This window comes from Halichoerus grypus, chromosome 10 (genome assembly GCF_964656455.1).
Source record: "Halichoerus grypus chromosome 10, mHalGry1.hap1.1, whole genome shotgun sequence".
Lineage (NCBI taxonomy): Eukaryota > Metazoa > Chordata > Mammalia > Carnivora > Phocidae > Halichoerus > Halichoerus grypus.
This window is the reverse complement of record NC_135721.1, coordinates 121,462,644-121,490,430: the sequence shown is the minus strand read 5'-3', so window position 1 is coordinate 121,490,430 and position 27,787 is coordinate 121,462,644. Positions and strand designations below refer to the sequence as shown.

Here is a 27,787-nt window from a genome sequence, read left to right as displayed (position 1 = left end):
CCCTCTCCCGCTCCCCCTGCTTGTGTTCCCTCTCTCGCTGTGTCTCTCCCTGTCAAATAAATAAAATCTTTTTTAAAAAAATAAAGTTAAGATCCACAAAGGCAGGGCACCTGGATAGCTCAGTCGGTTAAATTTCTGACTCTTGGTTTCAGCTCGGGTCATGATCTCAGGATCCTGGGATTGAGCCTCATGTTGGTTCCATGCCCAGCACAGAGTCTGCCTGAGATTCTCTCCTTCTCGCTCTCTCCCCCTCTTCCCTTTCCCCTGCGTGCACGCACACTCACTCTCACTCTCACTCTCTCTCTCTCTCTCTCAATGAATGAATGAATGAATGAATTCTTTAAAAAAAAAAAAAAGATCCACAAAGGTGAAAGTAATTGTGCAAGACAATTTAGTGGCAAAACCAGGATGAAAACTCAGGTCTTGTAACACCAAAACTGTGCTATTCCCATTCTGTTAATGCGCTGTTGTCTTAGTGGTTTATTATATCCACAAACTGCTTAAGTATCCAGGGGCATAGTTTGAAATGGAGAAAGCAGACTGCTGTCCACCCAGTACAATGGTAAACTCATTTCAAACAGCTGTTGCACATTTAAATTTTCTCCCAGACAAGTTTAGTCATTTCATTTTCTCTTTCTTACACATCAGTGAAAGACAAAGTCACCTGTCAGCCTGAAGATTGTAAAACCTGTCAAAATTGAGTTTTTCTAGTTTAGCTAAGTATTACTCTGCAACTATTTTGCATACCTTTGTCTTATTATGATTTTGATGAATGAGAGAGAGAAAATAAGACGAGCCATGTTTTCAGTGTCGGGCATTATTTAAGGTTTTTTCTTCCCATCACACATCTTCCTGTGAGGATGGGGGTCTTGGAGTGTAGTGATGCATACCCAACACAAAATGCTGGGCTGGCGATTTTTAGTATGAGCACAACCGTGGAGACAATGAGAAACTCCAGATCATGTCCAGCCCAACCTGGAGTTCTAGAGAAGCTGACAATCTTCAGTATGAGAGAAATACCTTGGATCTCGGTATAACTAAAATCACCAGAAGCCTATCTGGGGAAGAAATGCATTTGGGATAAATGTGACTTCTTGCTCCCTACACCCATCAAGGCTGATAGAACTGAGGCAGGAAATGAAGATCTTGCTACTCTCACCATAGACGTAAAAAGGCATGAGAGATGAACCTTGAAAACAGGCATCTTGTCTATCAGCAAAATGGAAGATGGATTTTAGGAAGGCAGGTATACTTACTAAACAAATATTTACTGAGCAACCACTAGATCTTAGAGATGCAGTGGTAAACAACAGAGATATGGCACCTGCCTTCATGGAGCTTACAGTCTAGAGAAGGATTCTAAACATTAAATAATTTCACTATTAATTATTCGATCTATTAATCACTATTAATTATTGTAATTCATGGAGATGACATCTGTGTTCAGGAAGATACATTGTGATTCATGAAGGTGATATTGTTAGGATCTAACATGATACTTTCAGATAGGTAGAGGGGCAGACAGAAATGTTTTCTTTGATATCTTCAAAGAAAGATTTTTTTTCTTTTTTTTTAGTAAACACCCATCTGCTACTCATCACCTAAATATTACTCTTAACATTTTACCACACTTACTTTATCACCTATTTCCCATTGATCCATCCCTCAATCCATCTTGAATTTTTATGCATTACAAAGGAAATTTCAGACATTAGTACACCTCCCTTTCCCGAATACTACACTGTGCATATCAATAATGCAGGCTCCATGTTCTATTGTTTTTTAGGTAAAATTTGCATATAAAGAAATACACATATCCTAAGCTTTCGAGTCCATGAGTTCAACAATTCCATATACTTGTGCAGCCCAAACCCCTAATAATATAAAGGCAGGCTAGGAAGACCTCTCATGCCCATTCCCAGTCAAACCCTGCCCGCACTCCACCCAGTAGGTGACCACAGTCCTGATATTTTTCCCTACCATGATCAGTTTGTCTGTTCTAGAAGAGGAAGTGGTTTTTGAGCTGAGCTCTGAATGATGAATAAGAGTCCACTTGGCCTGGGAAGGTTCAAGGTTAACCATTCCAGGAGAATAACACATCATGTACAGGTTCTCAGGTGGACAAGAACTTGCCTGGCTACAGCCTGGCAAGCACAGGGTAGAGGAACATAGATGAGGCAGGTGAGAGAGGTGGAAACTAGATCAGTGAGAGCCTTGAAGCTATGCTAATGATCAGGAATGTAGGTGAAGGGCAGTGGGCAGCCAGTAAATGGTTTCAGCAGGGAGGTGACATGCTCAGCTTTGGACTTCTGAAAAATTATCATGCCTCACTATAGAGAACAGAACATGGAGAAACAGGAGGGGATTCGGGGAGATGTGAAGACACTGTTTCAGATGTTATGGAGAAAGAGAGGGGTAGCATATATGAGGGCCCTGGCCATGTCCATCCCTTTTTCTGTTGTGCTGACCTCAGATGCATTGCACTTCTAACAATTATAAATCACAACGTTTGGTTTTCCTTTCCTATCTTCATTTTTCAGTGAAATCAGCCAGAAAGCTTTTATGGAAACTGTGGTTCAGAGAGGTTAAGTAACTTGCCCAAAGTCACACAGCCAGTAAGTGACGGTGTCAGGGTCCTCACTCAGGTGTATTTATGTCAAAGTCTATATAATTTTCATTACTTTTCATTACTCTTCAAAGAATAATGGGAGTTTCTCAACCTTTCTAATTAGAATCATTCTTCCCTCATTATATCTGATTCCTCAACCACTCCAGAATTTTCAAGGTGGAAGGCTGCCACAGTTGCTAGCAATCCCAACCAACTGAGGTCTACTCTGAGGATAAGTTCATCATCTGTAGCCCAGATTTTCCTTTAAGTGACAGTTTTGGGATGGGGGCAGGTGATCCAACATGGCTCTACCAATACTCAGTTTTATTTATTTTTATCTACGCTGGTTGTCACTCTTCCAAACACGAAAATGACCTGCAGGAGCCACCTGACAGTTCTTGTGCTTGCAGCTCAATCCCTCTATGTATAACTTACATCCTTCCTCATACAATCTCAGTTTTTCTCTCTGCTCAAACTCCTCTCCAGAGCCATCCCAATGCCACCCCTTTTCATGTTGGCAAGAATATCAAAACTATGCAATTCACTCTTCTTTATTATTTCTACTTGAAGTAACTGACCAGACAAGTTCTTTGAAGTTATTTTGAATATTATTCTATTTACATTAACATGCAGAACCATATACAGAACTTCTTGCTGATAATATATTTTTTTTAACTTTGTGAATTTTTATTGTTATGTTAATCACCATACATTACATCATTAGTTTTTGATGTAGTGTTCCATGATTCATTGTTTGCGTATAACACCCAGTGCTCCATGCAGAATGTGCCCTCGTTAATACCCATCACCAGGCTAACCCATCCCCCCACCCCCCTCCCCTCTAGAACCCTCAGTTTGTTTTTCAGAGTCCATAGTCTCTCGTGGTTCATCTCCCCCTCTGATTTCCCCCCCTTCATTCTTCCCCTTCTGCTATCTTCTTTTTTTTTTTCTTAACATATATTGCATTATTTGTTTCAGAGGTACAGATCTGAGATTCAACAGTCTTGCACAATTCACAGCGCTTACCAGAGCACATACCCTTCCCAGTGTCTATCACCCAGTCACCCCATCCCTCCCACCCCACCCCCCACTCCAGCAACCCTCAGTTTGTTTCCTGAGATTAAGAATTCCTCATATCAGTGAGGTCATATGATACATGTCTTTCTCTGTTTGACTTATTTCGCTCAGCATAACACCCTCCAGTTCCATCCACGTCGTTGCAAATGGCAAGATCTCATTCCTTTTGATGGCTGCATAATATTCCATTGTGTATATATAGCACATCTTCTTTATCCATTCATCTGTCGATGGACATCTTGGCTCTTTCCACAGTTTGGCTATTGTGGACATTGCTGCTATAAACATTGGGGTGCACGTACCCTTTCGGATCCCTACATTTATATCTTTGGGGTAAATACCCAGTAGTGCAGTTGCTGGATCGTAGGGTAGCTCTATTTTCAACTTTTTGAGGAACCTCCATACTGTTTTCCAGAGGGGCTGCACCAGCTTGCATTCCCACCAACAGTGTAGGAGGGTCCCCCTTTCTCTGCATCCCCGCCAACATCTGTCATATCCTGACTTGTTAATTTTAGCCGTTCTGACTGGTGTGAGGTGATATCTCATTGAGGTTTTGATTTGGATTTCCCTGATGCCGAGCGATGTTGAGCACTTTTTCATGTGTCTGTTGGCCATTTGGATGTCTTCTTTGCAGAAATGTCTGTTCATGTCTTCTGCCCATTTCTTGATTGGATTCTTTGTTCTTTGGGTGTTGAGTTTGATAAGTTCTTTATAGATTTTGGATACTAGCCCTTTCTCTGATATGTCATTTGCAAATATCTTCTCCCATTCTGTCGGTTGTCTTTTGGTTTTGTTGACTGTTTCCTTTGCTTTGCAAAAGCTTTTTATCTTGATGAAGTCCCAATAGTTCATTTTTGCCCTTGCTTCCCTTGCCTTTGGCGTTGTTTCTAGGAAGAAGTTGCTGCGGCTGAGGTCGAAGAGGTTGCTGCCTGTGTTCTCCTTTAGGATTTTGATGGGACTCCTGTCTCACATTGAGGTCTTTCAACCATTTGGAGTCTATTTTTGTGTGTGGTGTAAGTAAATGGTCCAGTTTCATTCTTCTGCATGTGGCTATCCAATTTTCCCAACACCATTGGTTGAAGAGACTGTCTTTTTGCCATTGGACATTCTTTCCTGCTTTGTCAAAGATTAGTTGACCATAGAGTTGAGGGTCCATTTCTGGGCTCTCTATTCTGTTCCATTGGTCTATGTGTCTGTTTTTGTGCCAGTACCATACTGTCTTGATGATGACAGCTTTGTAATAGAGCTGGAAGTCCGGAATTGTGATGCCGCCAGCTTTGCTTTTCTTTTTCAACATTCCTCTGGCTATGCGGGGTCTTTTCTGGTTCCATACAAATTTTAGGATTATTTGTTCCATTTCTTTGAAATAAGTGGATGGTATTTTGATGGGGATTGCATTGAATGTGTAGATTGCTCTAGGTAGCATTGACATCATCACAATATTTGTTCTTCCAATCCATGAGCATGGAACGTTTTTCCATTTCTTTGTGTCTTCCTCAATTTCTTTCATGAGTATTTTATAGTTTTCTGAGTACAGATCCTTTGCCTCTTTGGTTAGATTTATTCCTAGGTATCTTATGGTTTTGGGTGCAATTGTAAATGGGATCGACTCCTTAATTTCTCTTTCTTCTGTCTTGTTGTTGGTGTATAGGAATGCCACTGACTTCTGTGCATTGATTTTATATCCTGCCACTTGACTGAATTCCTGTATGAGTTCTAGCAGTTTTGGGGTGGAGTCTTTGGGGTTTTCCACATAAAGTATCATATCATCTGCAAAGAGTGAGAGTTTGACTTCTTCTTTGCCGATTTGGATGCTTTTGATTTCTTTTTGTTGTCTGATTGCTGTGGCTAGGATTTCTAGTACTATGTTGAATAGCAGTGGTGATAGTGGACATCCCTGCCACGTTCCTGACCTTAGGGGGAAAGCTCTCAGTTTTTCCCCATTGAGAATGATATTCGCTGTAGGTTTTTCATAGATGGCTTTTATAATATTGAGGTATGTACCCTCTATGCCTATACTCTGAAGAGTTTTGATCAAGAAAGGATGCTGTACTTTGTCAAATGCTTTTTCTGCATCTGTTGAGAGGATCATATGATTCTTGTTCTTTCTTTTGTTAATGTATTGTATCATGTTGATTGATTTGCAGATGTTGAACCAACCTTGCAGCCCAGGGATAAATCCCACTTGGTCATGATGAATAATCCTTTTAATATACTGTTGGATCCTATTGGCTAGTATTTTGGTGAGAATTTTTGCATCCATGTTCATCAGGGATATTGGTCTGTAATTCTCCTTTTTGATGGGGTCTTTGTCTGGTTTTGGGATCAAGGTAATGGTGGCCTCATAAAATGAGTTTGGAAGTTTTCCTTCCATTTCTATTTTTTGGAACAGTTTCAGAAGAATAGGTATTAATTCTTCTTGAAATGTTTGGCAGAATTCCCCTGGGAAGCCATCTGGCCCTGGGCTTTTGTTTGTTGGGAGATTTTTGATGACTGCTTCAATTTCCTTAGTGGTTATAGGTCTGTTCAGGTTTTCTCTTTCTTCCTGGTTCAGTTTTGGTAGTTGATACACCTCTAGGAATGCATCCATTTCTTCCAGGTTATCTAATTTGCTGGCATAGAGTTGCTCATAATATGTTCTTATAATTGTTTGTATTTCTTTGGTGTTGGTTGTGATCTCTCCTCTTTCATTCATGATTTTGTTGATTTGGGTCATTTCTCTTTTCTTTTTGATAAGTCTGGCCAGGGGTTTATCAATCTTATTAATTCTTTCAAAGAACCAGCTCCTAGTTTCGTTGATCTGTTCTACCATTCTTTTAGTTTCTATTTCATTGATTTCTGCTGTGATCTTTATTATTTCTCTTCTCCTGCTGGGTTTAGGCTTTATTTGCTGTTCTTTCTCCAGCTCCTTTAGGTGTAGGGTTAGGTTGTGTACTTGAGACCTTTCTTGTTTCTTGAGAAAGGCTTGTATTGCTATATACTTTCCTCTTAGGACTGCCTTTGCTGCATCCCAAAGATTTTGAGTAGTTGTGTTTTCATTTTCATTGGTTTCCATGAATTTTTTAAATTCTTCTTTAATTTCCTGGTTGACCCATTCATTCTTCAGTAGGATGCTCTTTAGCCTCCATGTATTTGAGTTCTTTCTGACTTTCCTCTTGTGATTGAGTTCTAGTTTCAAAGCATTGTGGTCTGTAAATAGGCAAGGAATGATCCCAATCTTTTGGTACCGGTTGAGACCTGATTTATGACCTAGGATGTGATCGATTCTGGAGAATGTTCCATGGGCACTAGAGAAGAATGTGTATTCCGTTGCTTTGGGATGGAATGTTCTGAATATGTCTGTGAAGTCCATTTGGTCCAGTGTGTCATTTAAAGTCTTTATTTCCTTGTTGATCTTTTGCTTAGACGATCTGTCCATTTCAGTGAGGGGGGTGTTAAAGTCCCCCAGTATTATTGTATTGTTGTCAATGTGTTTCTTTGCTTTTGTTATTAATTGCCTTATATAATTGGCTGCTCCCATGTTAGGGGCATAGATATTTACAATTGTTAGATCTTCTTGTTGGATAGACCCTTTAAGTGGGATATAGTGTCCTTCGTCATCTCTTATTACAGTCTTTGGTTTAAAATCTAATTTGTCTGATATAAGGATTGCCACCCCAGCTTTCTTTTGGTGTCCATTAGCCTGGTGAATGGTTTTCCACCTCCTCACTTTAAATCTGGGGGTGTCTTTGGGTCTAAAATGAGTCTCTTGAAGACAGCATATCGATGGGTCTTGTTTTTTAATCCAATCTGATAGCCTGTGTCTTTTGATTGGGGCATTTAGCCCATTTACATTAAGGGTAACTATTGAAAGATATGAATTTAGTGCCATTGTATTGCCTATAAGGTGACTGTTACTGTATATTGTCTGTGTTCCTTTCTGGTCTATGTTGCTTTTAGGCTCTCTCTTTGCTTAGAGGACCCCTTTCAAGATTTCTTGTAGGGCTGGTTTTGTGTTTGCAAATTCCTTTAGTTTTTGTTTGTCCTGGAAGCTTTTTATCTCTCCTTCTATTTTCAATGACAGCCTAGCTGGATATAGTATTCTTGGCTGCATATTTTTCTCGTTTAGTGCTCTGAATATATCCTGCCAGTCCTTTCTGGCCTGCCAGGTCTCTGTGGATAGGTCTGTTGCCAATCTAATGTTTCTACCATTGTAGGTTACATATCTCTTCTCCCGAGCTGCTTTCAGGATTTTCTCTTTGTCTCTGAGACTCGTAAGTTTTACTATTAGATGTCAGGGTGTTGACCTATTTTTATTGATTTTGAGAGGGGTTCTCTGTGTTTCCTGGATTTTGACACCTGTTTCCTTCCCCAAATTAGGGAAGTTCTCTGCTATAATTTGCTCCATTATACCTTCTGCCCCTCTCTCTCTTTCTTCTTCTTCTGGGATCCCAATTATTCTAATGTTGTTTTGTCTTATGGTATCGCTTACCTCTCGAATTCTGCCCTCGTGATCCAGTAGTTGTTTATCTCTTTTTCTCAGCTTCTTTATTTTCCATCATTTGGTCTTCTATCTCACTGATTCTCTCTTCTGCCTCATTTATCCTAGCAGTTAGCACCCCCATATTTGATTGCACCTCATTAATAGCCTTTTTGATTTCGACTTGGTTAGATTTTAGTTCTTTTACTTCTCCAGAAAGGGTTTCTCTAATAACTTCCATGCTTTTTTCAAGCCCAGCTAGTATCTTTAAAGTGATGATTCTGAACTCTAGATCCGACATCATACTAATGTCCGTATTGAGTAGGTCCCTGGCAGTTGGTATTACCTCTTGTTCTTTTTGTTGAGGTGATTTTTTCCGTCTTGTCCTTTTGTCCAGAGGAGAATAGATTAATGAGAGAACAAAATGCTAACAGGGTAACAATGTCCCCAGAAAATATACTCTAAACAAATCAGAAAAGACCTGAAGCAGTGGGAAAAGAAAGGGAAAGAGAGAAAAAAGAAAAAGAAAAAGGTAAAGATAAAAACAAACAAAAACAGAACAAAAAAAAAAACAGAATATGATCAAATATGATCAGGCTGGTATATAGATCAGTGCCACACACTAGATTTTGGGTGTATTTTGGTTTGTTAGAAGAAAGTGCCTCCCAAAATTTTAAAGAAAGAAAAACTTATATATGTACAAAAATAAGGGTTGATATAGTGAAGGATGGAATATGACTGTAAAGATGGAAATTATAAAAAATTTTATAAAAGGAATTGATAAGTTGTTTGAAAAAAGAAAGAAGAGGATTTAAAAAAAAGAAAAAAAGAGGGAGAGAATGTGATCAGGCAGGGGAGTAGAAAAAAACCATACACCAGAGATTTAGGGTATATTTTGATCTGTTAGAAGAAACTATCTCAAAATTTTAAAGAGAGAACAACTTATATATATATGCCAAAAATACGGGTAACTACTATGAAGGGATAGAATATGACTCTAAAAATGAAAAATAAAACTGTTTTTTAAAAAAGGGATTGATAAGATGTTGGTTGAAAAAGGGAAAAAGAAAAGTTCAAAAAAAAAAAAAAGACTGTTAAAAAAAAAATTAACTTTGAAAGACTACAGAATCATGGTAAAAAAGCCATGGATTCTATGTGCAGTATTCCCCTAGCGCTGGAGTTCTGCCGTTCTCATTGATCGGTAAACTTGGTCTTGGCTGGCTGTTCTCGCTGATCTTCTGGGGGAGGGGCCTGTTGCCATGGTTCCCAAATGTCTTTGCCGGAGGCGGAATTGCCCCACCCTTGCCGGTCCAGGCTAAGTAATCTGCTCGGGTTTGCTCTCGGGAGCTTTTGTTCCCTGCAAGCTTTCCCTACAGCTTTGGAGGCAGAGAGTGAAAATGGCGGCCTCCTAATCTCCGCCTCGGAGGAGCTGAGAACTCGGGGTCCCGCTCCTCAGTGAGCCCCCAGAGAAAAGCCGTCAGTCACTCCTGTCTCCCTGGTCTCTGGCTGCACTCCGTGCTCACCCGGCCTGTGACCGCGCATTTCTATCTCTGGCACCCGACCCTGTGTGGAGTCTCCAAATCCCGCAGATCCCTGCGATGCGCTCCCGCACTTCTCCTCCCGGGGGAAGAAGGGGAGTCTCCCCGGATCTGCTGCTTGTTGGGTCCCTGCTGGAGGAGCAGTGGCCCGACTGTGCCGCGGATAACGGTTTATGGCAACCCCGAGCTGAGAGCCCGTGCCTGGACTCCGTCTCTGCAGCCGGCTTCCCCGCTCCGATACCTGGGAGCTTTGCCGCACTCAGGCACCCCCAGTCTTTCTGTGACCCTGAGGGTCCTGAGACCACACTGTCCCACGAGGGTTCCACCCCCCGCTTAGCCACCGGAGTGACATCCCTCAGTGGAGCCGACTTCTAAAAGTTGCGATTTTGTGCTCCGCGGCTCTATCACTTGCCAGAAGCGGCCGACGGAGGCCCCTCCCCCGCCGTCTATCCTCCCGAATATCGCCTCAGATTCACTTCTCCGCACGTCCTACCTTCCAGAAAGTGGTCGCTTTTCTGTTCAGAGAGTTGTTGCTATTCTTTTCTTCGATCTTCTGTTGAGTTCGTAGGTGTTCAGAATGGTTTGATCCCTATCCAGCTGAATTCCTGGGACCAGAGGAAATCCAGGTCTCCTACTCCTCTGCCATCTTGCTCCACCCTCCTTGCTGATAATATTAAAGAACTTCACAATAATACTGATCTAACATTAAGTGACCTCATTTTCTTCTTACTTTTATAGACACCATTCTCGTCTGACAAGTAATACACTCCCCAGAAACCCATTCCTTCCCGGCCAATTTTTCTACCAGATTTATCATCTGTTTACAAAAGTGTTTAGGTACATATCTCATTGTCTGTTTATGTGGTATTTTTCTGCTAGTCAAAGTTCAAGTAGTCCATTCCTTTGATACAAAACTCATCACAGGTCTCATCCTCTGACCCACAGAAGAGACTCTGAACAGAGGTCTCCCTTCCTAACTCTGGCCCATTGTGGACACTAAGTCCACAGAATAGAATTCACTTATTCCTTTCCTTCTAGATGTGATTCACCAAAAAAATGAACACAATGAACCCAATAACTAGTCACTTAAACAGGAAAAGACTGGTGGAGCTTAATTAACAGGGCGTGGGTCATAAGAGAAAGGCTATCACATGAATGACACATTCTAACCTTTAGCAGTGCACAACAGGCACAGCCCCTAGGGCTGCCCCGTGGGCCTCTGGGGTATAGGAGCATCAGGAAAGGTTTTTTTAATTATTGCAATAGTCACCCAGGGTCCAGTAACCAGTCCTCAGCCCAGAGACAATAGAGGAACTCAAAGGCTAGTGTTCTCTTATGTGAAGGATCCTTGCGCCCAAACTGCTTCTGCATTTTGACTGTGGTAGTAGTCACAGGAATCTACATATGTGATAACATTGTAGAGAAGGAAACACACTCGCGCATGCACAAGTGTGTGGAAACGGGAGGAATCTGAATACACTCAGTGACTGTGTCTACGTCGGTTTCCTGACTGTGAGGTGGTGCTGTGGTTCTACAAGACGTTGACGTTGGAGAAAACCACAGGAAAGGTGTAAGGGACCTCTCTGCATTATTTCTCAAGACTGCATGTGAATTTACAATTATCTCGAAATAAAACCTCGTGTTTAAAAAATGCTGGTGCCCTGGTGATGGGCTAATATGGCACTTCCGGCCCCGGCCACATCCATCCACGGCTTCAGATGGGCTTCCTGGTCTTCCCAGGCATTACTCACTTGCCAGTCCACATGCAATAAAAGTGCTCCACCAATCTCTAGCAACTGCCAAGTGGCTTATTTGTGTCTCTTTTTTTTTTTTCTTAATCATGTTTGGCAGAAGTTTGTCTAATTTATTGATGTTTTCAAAGGAAAGAACCAGCTTTTGCTTTTCATCAGCCTCTGTGTTTATCTTCCATTGTGTTCCATTAACAGCTGTTCTTATATTTATTTACTTATTTTCTACTTTCAATGACTATTTTTCATCTCTCAAAGTGAAGTTTGTACTTTTCAAATCCATTCATCCTTTTCCCATGATGTGCTGCATTATTGCTGTGGTTCCAAGTCCTCCCATTTTCTCTTTAATCAATCTAAATGTATTTATTTTATGGCCTCTTTGGTGGTTGTATTATTTTCAATTCTTGGGAGGCATATTTCTCTTGGTACCATGTCCGCCACCTCGCCCTCACAGGGATGAGCTTCCTCACATGGCTTGTCTTTCTTTATGTTTTATTTTCCCACTCTGAGTTCATTGTTAGTGGAAGCGGTTTGGTTCTGGGGGAATTCATGTGTCTTGGATTATGAAAATACCTCCATAGCATGGTTTCTCATTTGCTTGTCAGAACAGGAGGTTTTGTAATGTTTTGTATTGTTGGTTTCTATGTTTGTAGTTTGTTTATCACCCAAGTTGTCTAACTGTGGATCCCAGACCCAGGGTTTGCTTTGTTTTGCTTGGTTTTTGCCTCTGTTTGAAAGCTGTCCACCCTTGTTTTTATTCTACTAATTGATACCTTCAGCTTAAACACACACACACACACACACACACACTTAGATATGCACATCCATGCTTGAAATTAGATCCTTGAACTAAGATCAAAACTAAAATAGTATGTGTCAGCTATCCATGATGTATGAAAGATGAAGCAGTTGTTAACGCTTTTATTTCTGGTGATGTATCAGTCACCCACTCCTTTTTGTTGGTAAAATTTCAGATTTTAGCCAAGAATTTTTATGTCAGACATTTTTACATATGTTCTCTTTAAGAATTCTTTTTTGTAGTTCATTCTTTTTTATTCATATTTGTTTTGATTTTTCTGCTCCTATCTATGTTTAACTGGCTACAGTGTTGAACAAATCAATTATCTTATAACATGATTTCCTTCAATCTCACAGGGTTTTTACTTTTTATTTTTTTCCCCTTATTTCTCCACCTCCCCAAGCCTCTGGAAAAGAATCAAAGCAGATATAATTTCTGAATCTTTGTGTAGCAGGGGATGTCTTTCTAGAGCTTCACAAATGAAAAAACAACTTATGTCAGTGTATAATTTTGGGGGTCACAGCCTTTTTCCCTCAAAAACTTTCTTCCGTTACTTTCTGGCATTTAAATTTGGGCAACAGAAAATAGAGTTAGCATAGTTTCTTTTCCTTTATATATAACCTTTTTTTTTTCTAGCCTAGATGTTTATCTAAGCGCTTCTTCATCCTTAGTATTTAAGCAGAAGCATCAGGAGATTTGTTCTGTTTTAAGCTGTGCACAGAGAACTTTTTACATTTGAAGACTGCTGTTTTTATTCTGCTAAAGAGCTATTTTTACAAATACCCCTTATTATTGCTTCTGTGTCATTTATTCTGTTATCTTCTTTAGTAACACCAGTTATCTGTCTTTTCTGTGTCTGTTTTCTGTTCTCTGAAAATGACTTTTTGGTGCCTGAACACGTGAGCACGCATGAGCAGATAGGTACGCAGGACATGGAAGTCTCCTGGTTCTCAGTCCCCTGCAGGTTAAACCTCAAGTCTCTGCCTGTTGCTTATTCTCATTACAGACTCCGGTGTCCACTTTAATAATGCTTATTGCATTTTGGTTTCCTTACAATCTTCCCTTTTCTCACCCAGTGAGTTTTTTTCCTAGTTGCTTCTTGACCCACATTTTGAAAAATCTGTTCTCATTCATCTTCTGCTTCTTTTATTCTTCTGTGTTTTCTTGCATTGTGTTTCCAATAAAATGCATGCAATCTAAAAGGCATTTCTGTTTTCTGCTGTGTAGGTTGAGATACCAGTGATAGGGAAAAAAACAAATTGGCTTAAACAATAAATTAATGTGTTCACTCACAGAACTGGAAGGCAAGAGTTAGAGCAGGCTCCAGGGTTGGTTGAATGAGATGCCCAAGACTGTCATTAAGGACCCAAGTCCTGATAAGCTCCCCACTTTGCCCTGTCATGTTGGCATTGCCTACAGCTTGGCTGTCCTCATGGATACAGGATTGCTTTAGTAGTTCCAAGCCTCAAACCCACAAATGGTGTAATGTCCAATGGGAGAGAGGGGCAACTGGAATAATCTTAGAAGCAAGGGAACTTTTCCTAGAAGCCCCTTAATAGAAACCCCCTTCTATCTCACTAAAAATTTTTGAAAAATTGGCAAAGAGGTTAAGAGCACCTGATTGGCTCAAAGAAATCAGGATTTGCCTCTAGATCTAGGAATAGGGTGGGTCATCCACCTGAGTCACATGGAAAATGTGTGGATACCTAAACTAATTTGAGGGTTCTGCCAGAAAGGAAGAAGGTAGGAGATGGTGGTTAGGGAAATAGTCAACACTGGCTGCTTTTTCTCTTCTGATATTTTATTTTTCTCAGCCTTCAGAGTGTCATTCTCCTTATTTTTAATATGGTAAATTGTTCTACCTTTAGAACAATTTACTGACCTTTAAAAAAGAGGAGAGATCTCTCCAGGACTGGTGTTTCCTGCAAACAGAGCAGGCAGATTCTCATTGTTTGTCCTCACCGCCCCGCTGGTGGGAACCCTTTTTCTGTGGCTTAAGCAGGAGGAGTAATGGATGTTCAGAGCCCCCATCCCTCTGCAGACTGTCTGACACCATCCCTCCATCTGATGTGACTGCTGTGGAGGAAGGAATTCATGTTCTCCCCACAAAGAGAAGGATAGATCTCTTTATCAGAAGGGGCAAGTGAATCCAGAAATCACCTTCCCCATGACTGCTCTTCTCCCAGTCTTTTTTCCCAATACTGAATCTGCTTTCTGGGGTATAAAGGTCTTTATCCACCTTCTTTTGTCTTTGCCATGTCAGAGACACCAGTGAATGTGATTGAGGGGAAGAAAGGGCTCAGAGATGCCCAGCCCCCCATATTTGGTTGCTTAGTGTTTGATTCTTGGAGCCCAGAAAAGGAAATTAGAAAAAGGTGAAATATTTCTTTTCTATTCTTCAGGCTAGTATTACTTCACATAACAAAGTGGATCAGTGTCAGTTGCCAAGTATATAATGTCCATTTCATCTCCTCAAAGTGTGGCACAGTGGGGTGGCATTGTATTTACTATTAGTTTTACATGTTCAACCCTATACATTTGGTCAGAGTTAACAGAGAGAAGGTAGAAGAAAACATAGGAGAAAATATTTGTGGCCTTAAGGCAGAGATTTCTTGGAGAAAACAAAACAAAAAAATAACAAACCATAAAAGAAGATAATTGATAAATTCAACCTGATAAAAATTAAAACTTTTTCTTTTCAAAAGACACTATTAAGAAAATAAAAAGGCAAGCCTCAGACTAGGAGTAAGGATTTCCAAAACATTTTTATGATAAAGGGCTTGTATCCAGATTACAACTCAATAATAAGATAACCAATAATACAACTCAATACAACTCAACCAATACAGCTCAATAATAAGATAATAAGATAAAAAAAAAAAACAAATGGGCAGAAGATTTGAACAGATACCTCACCCAAAGAAAGAAAGAAAATAAATGTCAAATAGGTACATAAAAATATACAAATTTAAATGACAATGAGATCCTACTATACAACCACTAGAATGCCTAAAATTAATAAAAATTTACCTAAAAGTAATAAAACCTTACCAAACAAGTGTTGGTGAGGATGTGTAGCAACTGAAACAAATTACTGCTACGTGCAACAACGTGAAGAACCTCAAAAGCTTCCTGCTAAGTGAAAAAACAGTTGCAAAACACTATGTACTGTATGATTACATATACGTTACATTCCAGAAAGAACAACTGTTACAACAGAAAGCAGAGCAGTGGTTGCCAGATGCCAGGGCTGGAAGGGTACTGACTGTGAGGTTCATATTTGAAGAGAAGGTTAGCTCATCTACTGTTCCATTGAGTGAGAGCACATCCGGAGTGGATGTGAGATGGGGGTGTGGATCTACTGTGCCTCAGGGGTCACAAATCTATACACTTCTCCTAGTTGAAGTCCAGAATTTGGAAATACAGAATAAATTTCTCTTACAATGTGGCTCCTGAACATAAGCCAACTACTTCATCTGATGCTTCACCAAAGAAATTGCAATCTCTTTCAACTCTAGAGGGAAACTTCCCCTACATTGAATCAGGTGAAAGGTGATTTTATACAATTTCAGAGATTTTTAAGAAATTTTGACAAAAATGAAGTCTTCGTCTTTATGCATATAGGCAGTGTGATACTGACATGATTAATGGATATTCCTCCCAAATTCTGATGCTGGGTTAGTTCACAGACTTAGATTTCAATGCTATTACAAGTTTATTTTCTTGAGGCTTTACTGATATTTGGTAGGATGAGGCATTGTCTGCTAGCCAGGTGCCACCTTGAGGCTTCTTCCAATGGACCCCATTTAACAAGTTACAGCGACCTTCTTAGATGATGATGATGGTGGTCATCTCCATCTCTAATGCCAGTTACAAATAAAGATCTTAGTAACTTACCTGACATCTCATAGCTAGAGAGTTGAACTTCATATTTGAAGCCAGATTTTACCTTCAGGTTCCGTGTTTTGACCCTGACACGTGCTGTTGCCACAGCACCCACTGTGTTTGTGCTAATCAGGTCTCCACTCTGAGCAGGTGAGCCAGCCTCATCCCCACCTCAACTTTCTCTCTGGGCTCAGACTCTCCCCTCTCAGCAAGCAGTCTCCAGATGTTTACCCATCCACTCTTCATGGGTAAGAAGAGTCTCCACTTCTCCTGCCTTAATGGGCATGTGGATGGAGAGGAATTGTGATTGATGAAATAAGAAGTAGAAAATATAGGAATTTGGTTGGCTAGTGAAGAAATTCTGTCTGGACTCTGTGGAGGCTTCTGCTAAGATGAATGACTTGATCAAAGTTGTGTAAAAAGAACTGTGAAGGCACTGATATGAGGAATTCTTAATCTCAGGAAACAAACTGAGGGTAGCTGGAGTGGGGGGTGGGGTGGGAGGGATGGGGTGGCTGGGTGATAGACCCTGGGGAGGGTATGTGCTATGGTGAGCACTGTGAATTGTGCAAGACTGTTGAATCACAGATCTGTACCTCTGAAACAAATAATGCAATATATGTTAAGAAAGAAAAAAAGAAGAAGAAGAATGTAGCAGGAGGGGAAGAATGAAGGGGGGGAAATCGGAGGGGGAGAAGAACCATGAGAGACGATGGACTCTGAAAAACAAACTGAGGGTTCTAGAGGGGAGGGGGGTGGGAGGATGGGTTAGCCTGGTGATGGGTATTGAGGAGGGCACGTTCTGCATGGAGCACTGGGTGTTATGCACAAACAATGAATCATGGAACAGTATATCTAAAACTAATGATGTAATGTATGGGGATTAACATAACAATAAAAAATTTAAAAAAAAAAAGCCAAAAAAAAAAAAAAGATAGCAAGAGGGGAAGAAGGAAGGGGGGGAAATCAGAGGGGGAGACGAACCATGAGAGACGATGGACTCTGAAAAACAAACTGAGGGTTCTAGAGGGGAGGGTGGTGGGAGAATGGGTTAGCCTGGTGATGGGTATTAAAGAGGGCACGTTCTGCATGGAGCACTGGGTGTTATGCACAAACAATGAATCATGGAACAGTATATCTAAAACTAATGATGTAATGTATGGGGATTAACATAACAATAAAAAAATTTTTTTAAAAAAAAGCCAAAAAAAAAAAAAGATAGCAAGAGGAGAAGAAGGAAGGGGGGGAAATCAGAGGGGGAGACGAACCATGAGAGACGATGGACTCTGAAAAACAAACTGAGGGTTCTAGAGGGGAGGGTGGTGGGAGGATGGGTTAGCCTGGTGATGGGTATTAAAGAGGGCACGTTCTGCATGGAGCACTGGGTGTTATGCACAGACAATGAATCATGGAACACTACATCAAAAACTAATGATGTAATGTATGGTGATTAACATAACAATAAAAAATTTAAAAAAAACTGTGAAGGCAGAAAGACCCATGAGGAACCTGATGGAATAGTCATGCAGGAATGGAGTAAAATATTTAGATGGCTGTGGAGTGTGTTGTGAAGGAAAGAAGAGAGAGGCCCTAAAAGATTCCCCAGATGCTCTCGCTGGTCTGAGATTGTCTCATGCTGATCAGCAGAGCTTGTCCAACATCAGAGTGGCTAATGTTTCTTCACTGCTTAACAGAAGCCAGGCATCGTCCTCAAATCTTCACACGCACCTTCCCTGTGTTACAGATGAAAACCCTGAGCTCAGAAATTGTAGTCGCTTGGCCAAGATCACACAGCCCACAACTGGTTGATTAAAAATACAAACCCCATTCTGTCTGATTCTGGGACCCAGACTCACAGCATTTCTCAGGGGGTAGATCATGCGCCTCTCACGGGACATGGTCAGGCCAGTTCTGAAATAGTTAGGTAAACGTTCCAGTGAGCATGGAACAAAAACTGGCATACTGCACCCATGATTTTATGTTTGATTATCATCCATAATGAAATAAAATTTAAAAATGTGGAAAGTTGCAGGAAAAAATTTAAGACATAATCATATAGATGTGCACTATTCAGTACAGCAGCTACTGACCACACGTGGCTATTTAAACTTAAATTGAAATTAAGGTAAAGTAAAACTCAGTTCCTGAGTCACACGAGCCACATTTCAGTTGCTCAGTAGCCACGGGTGGCTAGGGGCTACCATCTTGAACAGCGCCAACACAGAACGCTACCATCATCGTAAAACGGCCTATTGGGCAGTGCTGTGTTAGAGCTGCTTTCCACTAGATCAGTGTCTTTGAAGTTCACTGTAGCTCTAAATCAGCTCTCTTTAGGACTTGACTTGGCTCTGGGTAAGTCTATATCCACCTGCACCATCCACCAATCACCCGTTGGTTTTGAGCACTGGAAATATGGCTAGTCTGAATCGAAATAAGACTACACTAACATAAGTGCAAAATACACATTGGATTTCAAAGTTCTAGTGTGAATAAAGAGTGTAAAATATATCATTAATAATTTTATACTGACTCTATGTTGAAATACTATTTTGTGGATCAAATAAAATGTATTATTGAAATTAATTTCACTTATTCCTTTTACCTTACTTAATATTGCTATAAGAAAATTTTATTTGTATTTCCCTGATGCCAAGTGATGTGGAGCATTTTTTCTTGTGTCTGTTGGCCATTTGTATGTCTTCTTTGGAGAAATGTCTGTTCCATGTCTTCTGTCCATTTCTTGACTGGATCACTTGGTTTTTTGGGTGTTGAGTTTGAGAAGTTTTTTATAGGTCTTGGATACTAGCCCTTTATCTGATAAGTCACTTGCAAATATCTTCTCTGGTTCCATAGGTTACCTTTTAGTTTTATTGACTGTTTCCTTTGCTATGGAGAAGCTTTTTATCTTGATGAAGTCCCAATCGTTCATTTTTGCTTTTGTTTCCCTTGCCTTTGGAGACTTGTCTAGCAAGAAGTTGCTGCGGCCGACGTCAGCTGAGGGTTACTGGAGGGGAGATGGGTGGGCAGATGGGGTAATTGCGTGATGGGTCTTAAGGAGGACAGGTGATGTGATATATACAACTGATAAATTATTGAACACTACATCTGGAACTAATGATATACTATATGTTGGCTAATTGAATTTAAATTTTAAAAAAAATTTTAAATTAACTTATATGGCTTGCATTGTATTTCCATGGATCTCTCTGCCCTATTATGTGACTCAAGTGCTATTTCCCTTTTTCTTTTCTAAATCTGTGCTGCCCAATACAGTAGCCATAAACCACATGTGGATATTTAAACTGAAATTAATTAAAATTAAACAGAACTTAAAATTCAGTTCATCTGTCACATTAGCCACATTTCGCATGCTCAGGAACCACTTGTGGTTAGTGGCTATCATATCGCACAACACAGATATAGACCATTTCCATCACTGTGGGAAGTTCTATCAGACAGAGCTGATGTGCAAAAACCACAGAGCTGGGGTGTGAGTGCCTAAAGCTTGAGAAACATTTCTGGGGTTCGCAGCTCCGCACCCTCCCACATCCTGGGCACCTGTCCCTTCCCACCTTTGTTAGACTTGTTGATGTACACCTTATCTCTTCTTTCCTGCAAGGGCTGTGGCATGCTTATCTCCCACGGAACACACTTTCCTCCACCCTCCTGTACGTACGTACGTGGAATCTAACACCGTGCTTTGCACAATATAGGTACTCAGTAAATATTTGTTAACCAGTTGGAGTGGCAATTCTTAGCAAGTAATTGGAAATATGTGGCTGGAGCTAGAGGGAGATCAATAATGACTGGTAGCAGGGGGATTAAAAAAAATAGGTCAAGTCCAGAAGGGAGGGGAACCGGAAGAGGGACAGTGGTGATCCGGGGATCTCATACGTATCACCCACAAGCCTCTTGCAGGCAGCCACAAAAGTTGCAGGGGAATTCACAGGCTTAGGCAACAGCTATAGAAAAGGTGCAGAAGACATCCCAAATATGATTATGTGATAAATAAACATGCAAGACCCATACATGAGAAGTTGAAATGGCATGAAAATTAAGGGTCTAGTGAGGAGAAAAATGAGCAGTGTTCTCTTCCTGGGCCAGCTGGTTTGAGTTACATTTTATGAGCAGCATGTGAATTCTAGCGCCCTTGTTGAATTAGCAGCTGAATCACACATTACTTTTAAGGCTCCCTCTCGAATAGGAACATCATAACGCTTTTTAATTGGGGCTGATAAAAACGTAGCTTTACTTGTAGGTTCCTGAGAGAAGTGAGTTGTGAAATTGGGTTTTCATTAAACCTAATGACGGGAAATTAAGTATAGTGCGTCTGGTGAAATGGGGTGTGATAAAAGGCATCACTTCTGCATTATCAGAGGTTAATAAGGGAATAGGTGAGGTAAGATACATTGGAAAAGGGAGTCCAACTAGTTGAATTAATAAACCTTGAAAGCCCCTTGGTTCTGAGTCTTCATAGCATCATTAGCACCAGCGTTGAAGTTACTACAAATGTTACAGCGATACAAGTTGTTAAATTTCAAATGCATTTGTTTTCCATTCCAGTGTTGGTTTTGCTGACACCAAGTTTACAGTCTGTCTAGCAATGTGTTTAGGGAAAATACCCATATTGGTTTGGGGAACATTTGGCCTCTCACAAAATTTGCCAGGGGCCCATTCCCAAGATGCCTGTCTCTGCCAGGGAGCCAGCCTCCCAGGCAGTCCACGCCCCAGGGCCTTTGGGAAACCACGGGTCTCCGAAGACATCTGTCCCCATATGCGCTGGTGGTTTAGGTGGGAGACACAGGGCTTCGGGCACGGACTCCAGCTCATGCTGTCCTGGGGATCGTGAAGTGCAGCATCTAGAGAAGCAGACTCAAGTGCCCCTTCCCCATCCCCAAGCCCACCATAGCATCACAGGAGTGATGTTCACTGGAAGGAGGCCTCATATCTATGACAGCTGGGACACCTGCAGCAAAATAGTGTGTCCTTAAAGAGAGGAATTCTTAAAACCCTTCAGCAGCTGCCCACTGGCTTGGAGATTCTCACCCATTTACAGCCTCTTTGACCTACCTCTCATCATCTCTTACAGCTTTGCCCGCTCACATTTCCACCCACTACCTTCTCTCCATCCCAGCCTCCTTGCTCTTCCCTCAATGTGCTTGGCTTCTCCGGCTTCTGTTTTGTGCTTCAGATGGTTCTTCTGGTCTGTCTGCCATACCAGACTATCCAGTCTTGAGGGTGAAATCTGTGTGCTGCACATTGCCAGTGCTTACCACATCCCTGGCACGTTGAGAGTGAGTTCTCAATAAATCTGACTCCTGATCCCATGGGTGTGGTGGAGAGGAGCAGCCCCCACATTTGCAAAGCTCTACATTGAAACAATGCCAGTGAAGATGTACTACCTGTTACCTACAATTCCAGAAGAAGCAGTATTTTTCTTCTGGGTGGTCAGGAAAGCTGTGCTAACATCTCACCTAGGCCCTTCCTCCTTGTACGTAAACCTGTACACTCTAGATCTTTCCGTTGGCAATCCTTTCCTTGCTTGGAACAGTTTTGCTCTTGCTGTCACATAGAAAATTCCACTTTTATATACAGAATCAATGTCTGGGGGATTATTGTGACATGAGCGACAGACAAGCTAAAGGAAACACGAATTTTGAAAAGACAAGTTGCAGAAAGTCAGGAATATATGCTAAAGCCTCCCAGGGAGTGAACATGGCATAGGCTCAAATGGGGTCTGCATGGGTATCTTGTGGGACCTGAAAATGCTGGGGAGAGTCACATCAAATATGGCAGTTCTCACCTCGTGCATGCCATACCAGGAGGCTCTAGGGCATAGACTGTCCATGTCTCTGGGAGGAGGTATGGGAAACCAAGCCTAGATGGTTGTGAGAAAGACAAACTAGCCCTGAAAGACCAGCAATATATGCTTGCCAGGGAGTCAGTAGGGCAAGAATGTGGTGGTTCTGGTACAAAGGGAACAGGGGGATTCACATCTAGCCCCAGCAGAATGGTTTCCAGGGTGGCCAAGCTAGCAGAGGCCAGTCAGCACAGCTCAGTGGGTATGAAAATTATTATCAAGGAGAGCATAGACCTATCAAGGAGAGATTTGAGAAAGGAGATGGGGCATAGGACCCAGGCCTGGGAGAAGAAGCTAGCAGGACTAAAGGAAGAGGTTTGGGCTCCCTTACCTGACAGGTAGGTTCAGCAACACTCCTGGATCAAGAGTGTTAAGCAGTGGGGAAACTAGACCATAAGCAGAAGGCGATCGCTGTTGCAGAGCCCACAGCTGGAGAGAGCAGCTGAGAGGGTTAGCGTCCCTGCTACCGGTTGGGGGTCCACGACTGGCTTCAGTTCCTCTCGAGGATGTAGGCAAATGGACCAGGAGCAGACACGAGGCTCTGATCTCCAGAGACCTGGGGCTCTCTCCTCACTTGCAGGCAGGCGCCAGAGATGATTTCCTGGCATCCTCCTTCCTAAACAGCCATCTGGCTTCTCACTTGTTCTGGGATTGGCCAGGATTAGCCAAGACCACCCTTGTCAAGGACTGAGACAGACAGAGGATGACAGCCAACTTGGAATTTTGTCTCTGCTCCGATACGCACCCTTGGAATAGAAACAAACCCAAAGGGTTATGTGTTCTTTGGTTGGTTTGTTGTTTTGATTTTTAAATCGACCGCCACAGCCATGCAAGGGAAGCAGTGCGTCTTTGTTCTTCCTGCTGCTTCCTGATCACCTGAGTCCTGAGTTAGTTCCCCCCGCCCTGGGGGAGGCAGGGAGGACAGAGGACAAAACTCTCATAGGTGATGTGTGTTTTGCCTCCCTCTCTTTGAAGCAGATGGCAGCCGTGGGGAGCTGTCCCAGCCTACCCTCACGATCCAGACTCACCCCTACCGGGCTTGCGACCCCGTGGAGATGAGCTATCCCCGGGACCAGTTCCAGCCCGCCATCCGGGTGGCTGACCTGCTACAGCACATCACCCAGATGAAGAGAGGCCAGGGCTACGGGTTCAAGGAGGAATATGAGGTAAGAGACCAACGGGGGTGCAGAGGTTTTATGGATGCTAAATCCTTGCTACTCAAGGTATGGTCCCCAGACCAGCAGCATCAGCATCACTTGGGGGCATGCTGGAGAGGCACTATCTCAGTCCCCACCCAGACATACTGAATCAGTTTGCATTCATACTTTCCTGCAATAGGAAGACAGAATGGCTCAAACCCCATCCCACCTATTGTAAAAAAAAAAAACAAAAAAAACAGTGATTTCTGGGAGACCTGCTCTGGCCTTGTTATCTTGCTTCTGCTGCTCAACACCCATCCCACACCCCTGCCAAGTCAGTATCACCTCTGGTGTCTGCTGTCTCCTCTCTCTCTGTACCTTCTCCTCACCCCTGCTCATCCCTTTCCTCCCTCCCCAGAGCATCTCTAATGCAAAGGACTTTGTGAGTAGTGGTTGTTACTGAGGTTTGGGGAATAAGAGAAGGATTGCAGCAAAGTACAGGAAGTACCTGAATAGAAGTCCTCCTGAGGTTCTGGTCTCCTGACACATGTCTGTCCACTCCCCCCCAAAAGTCCTTTGTGGTGTCCTCAAAATCTTCCTTTTTTTCTTCTTCTTCTTCCCAGCAGCCTGGAAAAGAATTCCTACACTCCCCTCACTGTTATGCAGAACAACTCAGCTTTCTCTGTCTCCCTCCTTCTGTTTCAGGCCTTGCCCATTAGGCCTCACCTTTTACAAAGAGTGAAATAAAATAGGAGGGAAAATTCATTAAGTTGTTTTCCTGAACTAAAGAGCACCTCACGCCCCCAGAGGAATTTTGCAAGCCTCCTCCTGAAGCCAGCTCTGAAAACAAGCATTTCTTTCTTTGATTATCCTTTTCCTCTCTCTCTCTCCCTCTCCTCCTTCCTTCCCAAAATATCTTTCGAGCATCTACTGTATGCCAGGCTCTGAGTTATATGTACTAGTTTTTTGTGGGTTTTTATTTCACATGCAGCATGTGCCCCAAATATGCTTGCTTCAGTTACACTGTGTGCAATGGGAACGCATTGACTCAGACTCTACACATTTGGAATTCTTGATAATGCAGACTAAGTTTATCTCTCAGACTATATTCTGAGAAAAAGCTTACAAAGCAGTATTTCACAAGCTGTATGAGGTCATGAAATTGTGCTAAACTGGGATCCAGACAGCCAGATTCCAATACAATAAACCGTGTGATATTAGCATATCATTTTGCTCCCTGAGTTTTGAGATTCTTTATTAGTTGAGTGGAGAGTTTGGGTAAGGTGATTTCTAAGGGGCCGGTCTGGTCCTAAAACTAGGAGAGTATAAAACACGGTGGCAGGGGGCATGTTTGACACACTTATGAGAACAAAACATTTATGTCAATGGATAGGAGTAATGACCAGCTCAAGAGAACGTACATTTAATTTCAAATATGGTCCAAGGAAAAGAGCATTTTTCATATGCTCAGTCTATAAGTTTTGGAGGAAATTGAGGTAATAGTTGAAGGAGATTGTCTCATCACCTCCCGTCCCTGGGCCTTATTTCCTAGGGGTTTTGTTGAATAGTCCTAGCCCCTGAAAGTGTTATACACACGTGCTTATGCACACCTATGTAGCTCTGACTGGCGAGTGAATGTCAGGAGAGAAAGTGCTGTTGGTAAAGGCACATTCAGTGTCATGATGGTTTAATAAGTCATCAGCACTACTATTTCATTTGTTTTAAGGTTTGAATAGCATTAAGGGAGATAGCTGACTTATCCAAAAGGGGAACAAATAGTCAAAGACTGAGAAACACTATTCTAGAACCTGTGGTCTAACATCTGAAAATAAAAATACAAATACATTTGACTCCTTTAGTACTTTTCTTTCCAGAATGATATCTTTTTTGAAAGTATCCATCCCTGTGTGATAGGATTTGGGTTGATTTTTAAAATTTATTTTTGTGCCTTTTTGAATTTTCTAAACTTTCTAACGTGGCAACAGTCCACTTACATAGTAAGAGAGAAAACTGTGCATGTTGTTCCATCATTTAGACCCCAAACAGAAACATCGCTAACTAGACCAGCCTTGCGTTCAATCTGTTCAAATTATATTAATCAGTTAACTGGGATGTTTAGCTTCTAGTTACATTTTCTGATTAACTGGAGGTTAATTGGGAAGCGTTACTTTATGGGAATCTTTCCACAATGTGCCCGTCCCCTTTCCTAGACTCGAGCTGGATGTTGCTTTGATCATCAAAGCTCCCATGATGTCTGGAATCTATATAATGGGCATATGAGTCACAGGTCTGCTTGAAGACTATGCTCTGTTGTAGACATAAGGTTCCTGGGCCTCCAGTCCTACTGTCAAACCAACATGCTACGTGTTCTTTCTTGCCTGTCGCTCCTGCTCAGGTTTGTTTTGTTTTGTTTTGTTTTTTTCATACAAATGAGTGGGTTTGACAAGTTGACCTCTCAGGGGCGTCTGGCTGGCTCAGTCGGTTCAGTGTCTGACTCTTGATTTCAGCTCAGGTCATGATCTCAGGGGTCGAGTCCCACATGGGGCTCTGTGCTCAGTGGGGAGTCTGCTCAACATTCTCTCTCTCCCTTTGCCCCTCCTCCCGCTCATGTAGTATGTTACACAGTGAAACATACTATTTGCTGTGTTAGGAACTACCCCAAATCTTAGCGACACAAAACAACCAATGTATTGTGCTCATTGATTTTGTGGGTCACAAATTTGAACATGGCACAACTGGGTCTGCTTCTGCTCCTTGGTGTCTGAAACTTTGACACGGAAGGCTCTAAGGCCGGGGCTGAAATCATCAGAAAGTGTCTTTCCTTTCATATCTAGTGATTGCTGCAGGCTGTCTGCTGGGATCTCAGTAGGATTGCCAGCTGGAACACCTACACATGGCCTCTTCGGGTGGCCTGGGCTTCCTCACAGCACGGTAGCCTCAGGATGTTGGACTTCTTACGTGGTAGCTCATAGTTTCAAAGGCAAGTCTGTTAGCTAATAAGGTAGAAAGTACATCATCCCTTGTGACCTAGACTTGAACATCATAAAGCATCACTGTTACCTCATTGTATTGGTCATAAGCAAGTAATAACTGCCTATAGTCTAAGGAAGGGGAATTAGACTCCATCTCTTGATGGATAGAGAGGCATTTGCAAGATTCTAAAAGAGAATGCAGAACAGGAGATATTGGAAAATACAATCTTTAGATGATACAATCTTCCACAAGTACCATGGAAAAAGAAAGGGTGGAGAAAGGAAGGGAGATGGTATGTTCCAGGGACATAAGGTAAGTGGGTTCCAATATTAAATAGGGTAGAAAGGTAGTCATTAATTAAAGGATAAGGTTTGAGCAGACACGTGGTGGAAGAAATCTAGAGGAAGAAAGTTCCAGATCAGGGGAGTACAAGGAGGCCAAGAGTGACATGAGTAGAGTAATATAAGATGACATTGGAGAAGTAAAGGGGGATCTGACCACGTAGTGCCTTTGGCTTTTACTCTGAATGAAATGGAAAGCCACTGCAGAAATTTGAGAAGACAAATAACCATCTGACATTATTTTGCAATACTCCTTCTAGCTACTGTGTTGAGAAGAGACATAGGAAGGCATGAGTAAAATCAGGGAGACCAGTTAAGAGGCCATGGCAGTAACCCAGGTGAGAGACAAAGGTGACACAATCAAGGTGTGGCAATGGAGGTGGTGAGAAATGGTTGGATTCTGAATATATCTTACAGATAGAACCAACAGGATTTCCTAGTACATTGGCATGGCATGTGAAAGAAAGAGAGGAATCCAGAGTGATTCCAGGGCTATTATCTGAGCCACTGGAAGGATGGGGTTATCACTAACGGATATGGGGAAACCATGGGGAGAACAGACTTGGGGCCAATGGAACAACTGGGAATTCAATTTTGAACTGAGTTTGAGATGTCTATTAGACTTGATAGTGGAGAGGGATAGTAGGTAGTTGGATATATGAGTCTGGTATTTGAGAAAGAAGACTGAGTTGGGGAGAAAACTTCAGGACTTACTGTCATATAGATGATATTAAAGCCATAAGACTGCTCAAAGTCATGAAGCAAGTGAGCATCGACAGAGGTGATAACCAAGGACTGAGCCTTGTGGAATTTCAACTCAATGTGTGAGTACTCTCCATAGACCAGATGTTGTACTAGGCTCTAGGAACTGAGAAGAGATAGAGCCCTAGCCTTCTGGGAGAATTTAGAGCATATTCTTAGACACAGGCATATAAGCTGATCACTTCAATATCTTGGCAAAATGTCACAGTCAAGTGCTATGGGAACCCTTGGGAGTGGCATGCATTCATCCTAACCTGGGGATGGATGGCCACTGGCTTTCTGGAAGACATAAAGCCTAAACCAAAGCTTGAGAAATAGGAATAATCAGATGAAAGCAAAGAAGGGTGTTCTGGGCAGAGGGACTAGACCAGGCTACAGCATGGAGATATACATGGCAGGTTGAGTGAAGAGAACCAGAAGCAGTGTGGCACACAAACTATGTTTGTTGCACAAAGCATGGAGGGAGATGGGGCTGGAATTGTCAGAAGGAGTGGGCTGGGGTAGGGAAGCAAAGGGACATTTGTCAGGCTAAGGAATTTGGATTTTATTCTAGGGGTCATGCGGAACCATGGAAGGGAGCAGCATTTTTTTAAAGTTG

The 27,787-nt window shown here is 42.0% G+C and overlaps 1 protein-coding gene across 17 annotated transcripts in view; it reads left to right on the top strand.

Moving 5' to 3' along the window:
* PTPRT (protein tyrosine phosphatase receptor type T) overlaps positions 1–27,787 on the top strand; it is a 1,085,477-nt gene that overhangs the window by 965,709 nt on the left and 91,981 nt on the right. For 13 of the 17 annotated variants that reach the window (XM_078057227.1, XM_078057222.1, XM_078057225.1 and 10 more), the window contains one exon: positions 22,950–23,140. In XM_078057227.1, coding sequence (XP_077913353.1) covers positions 22,950–23,140 — 191 coding nt within the window. The remainder of the gene's footprint in view (positions 1–22,949; positions 23,141–27,787) is intronic. The other 4 variants (XM_078057226.1, XM_078057220.1, XM_078057224.1 and 1 more) reach the window with 1 other exon arrangement.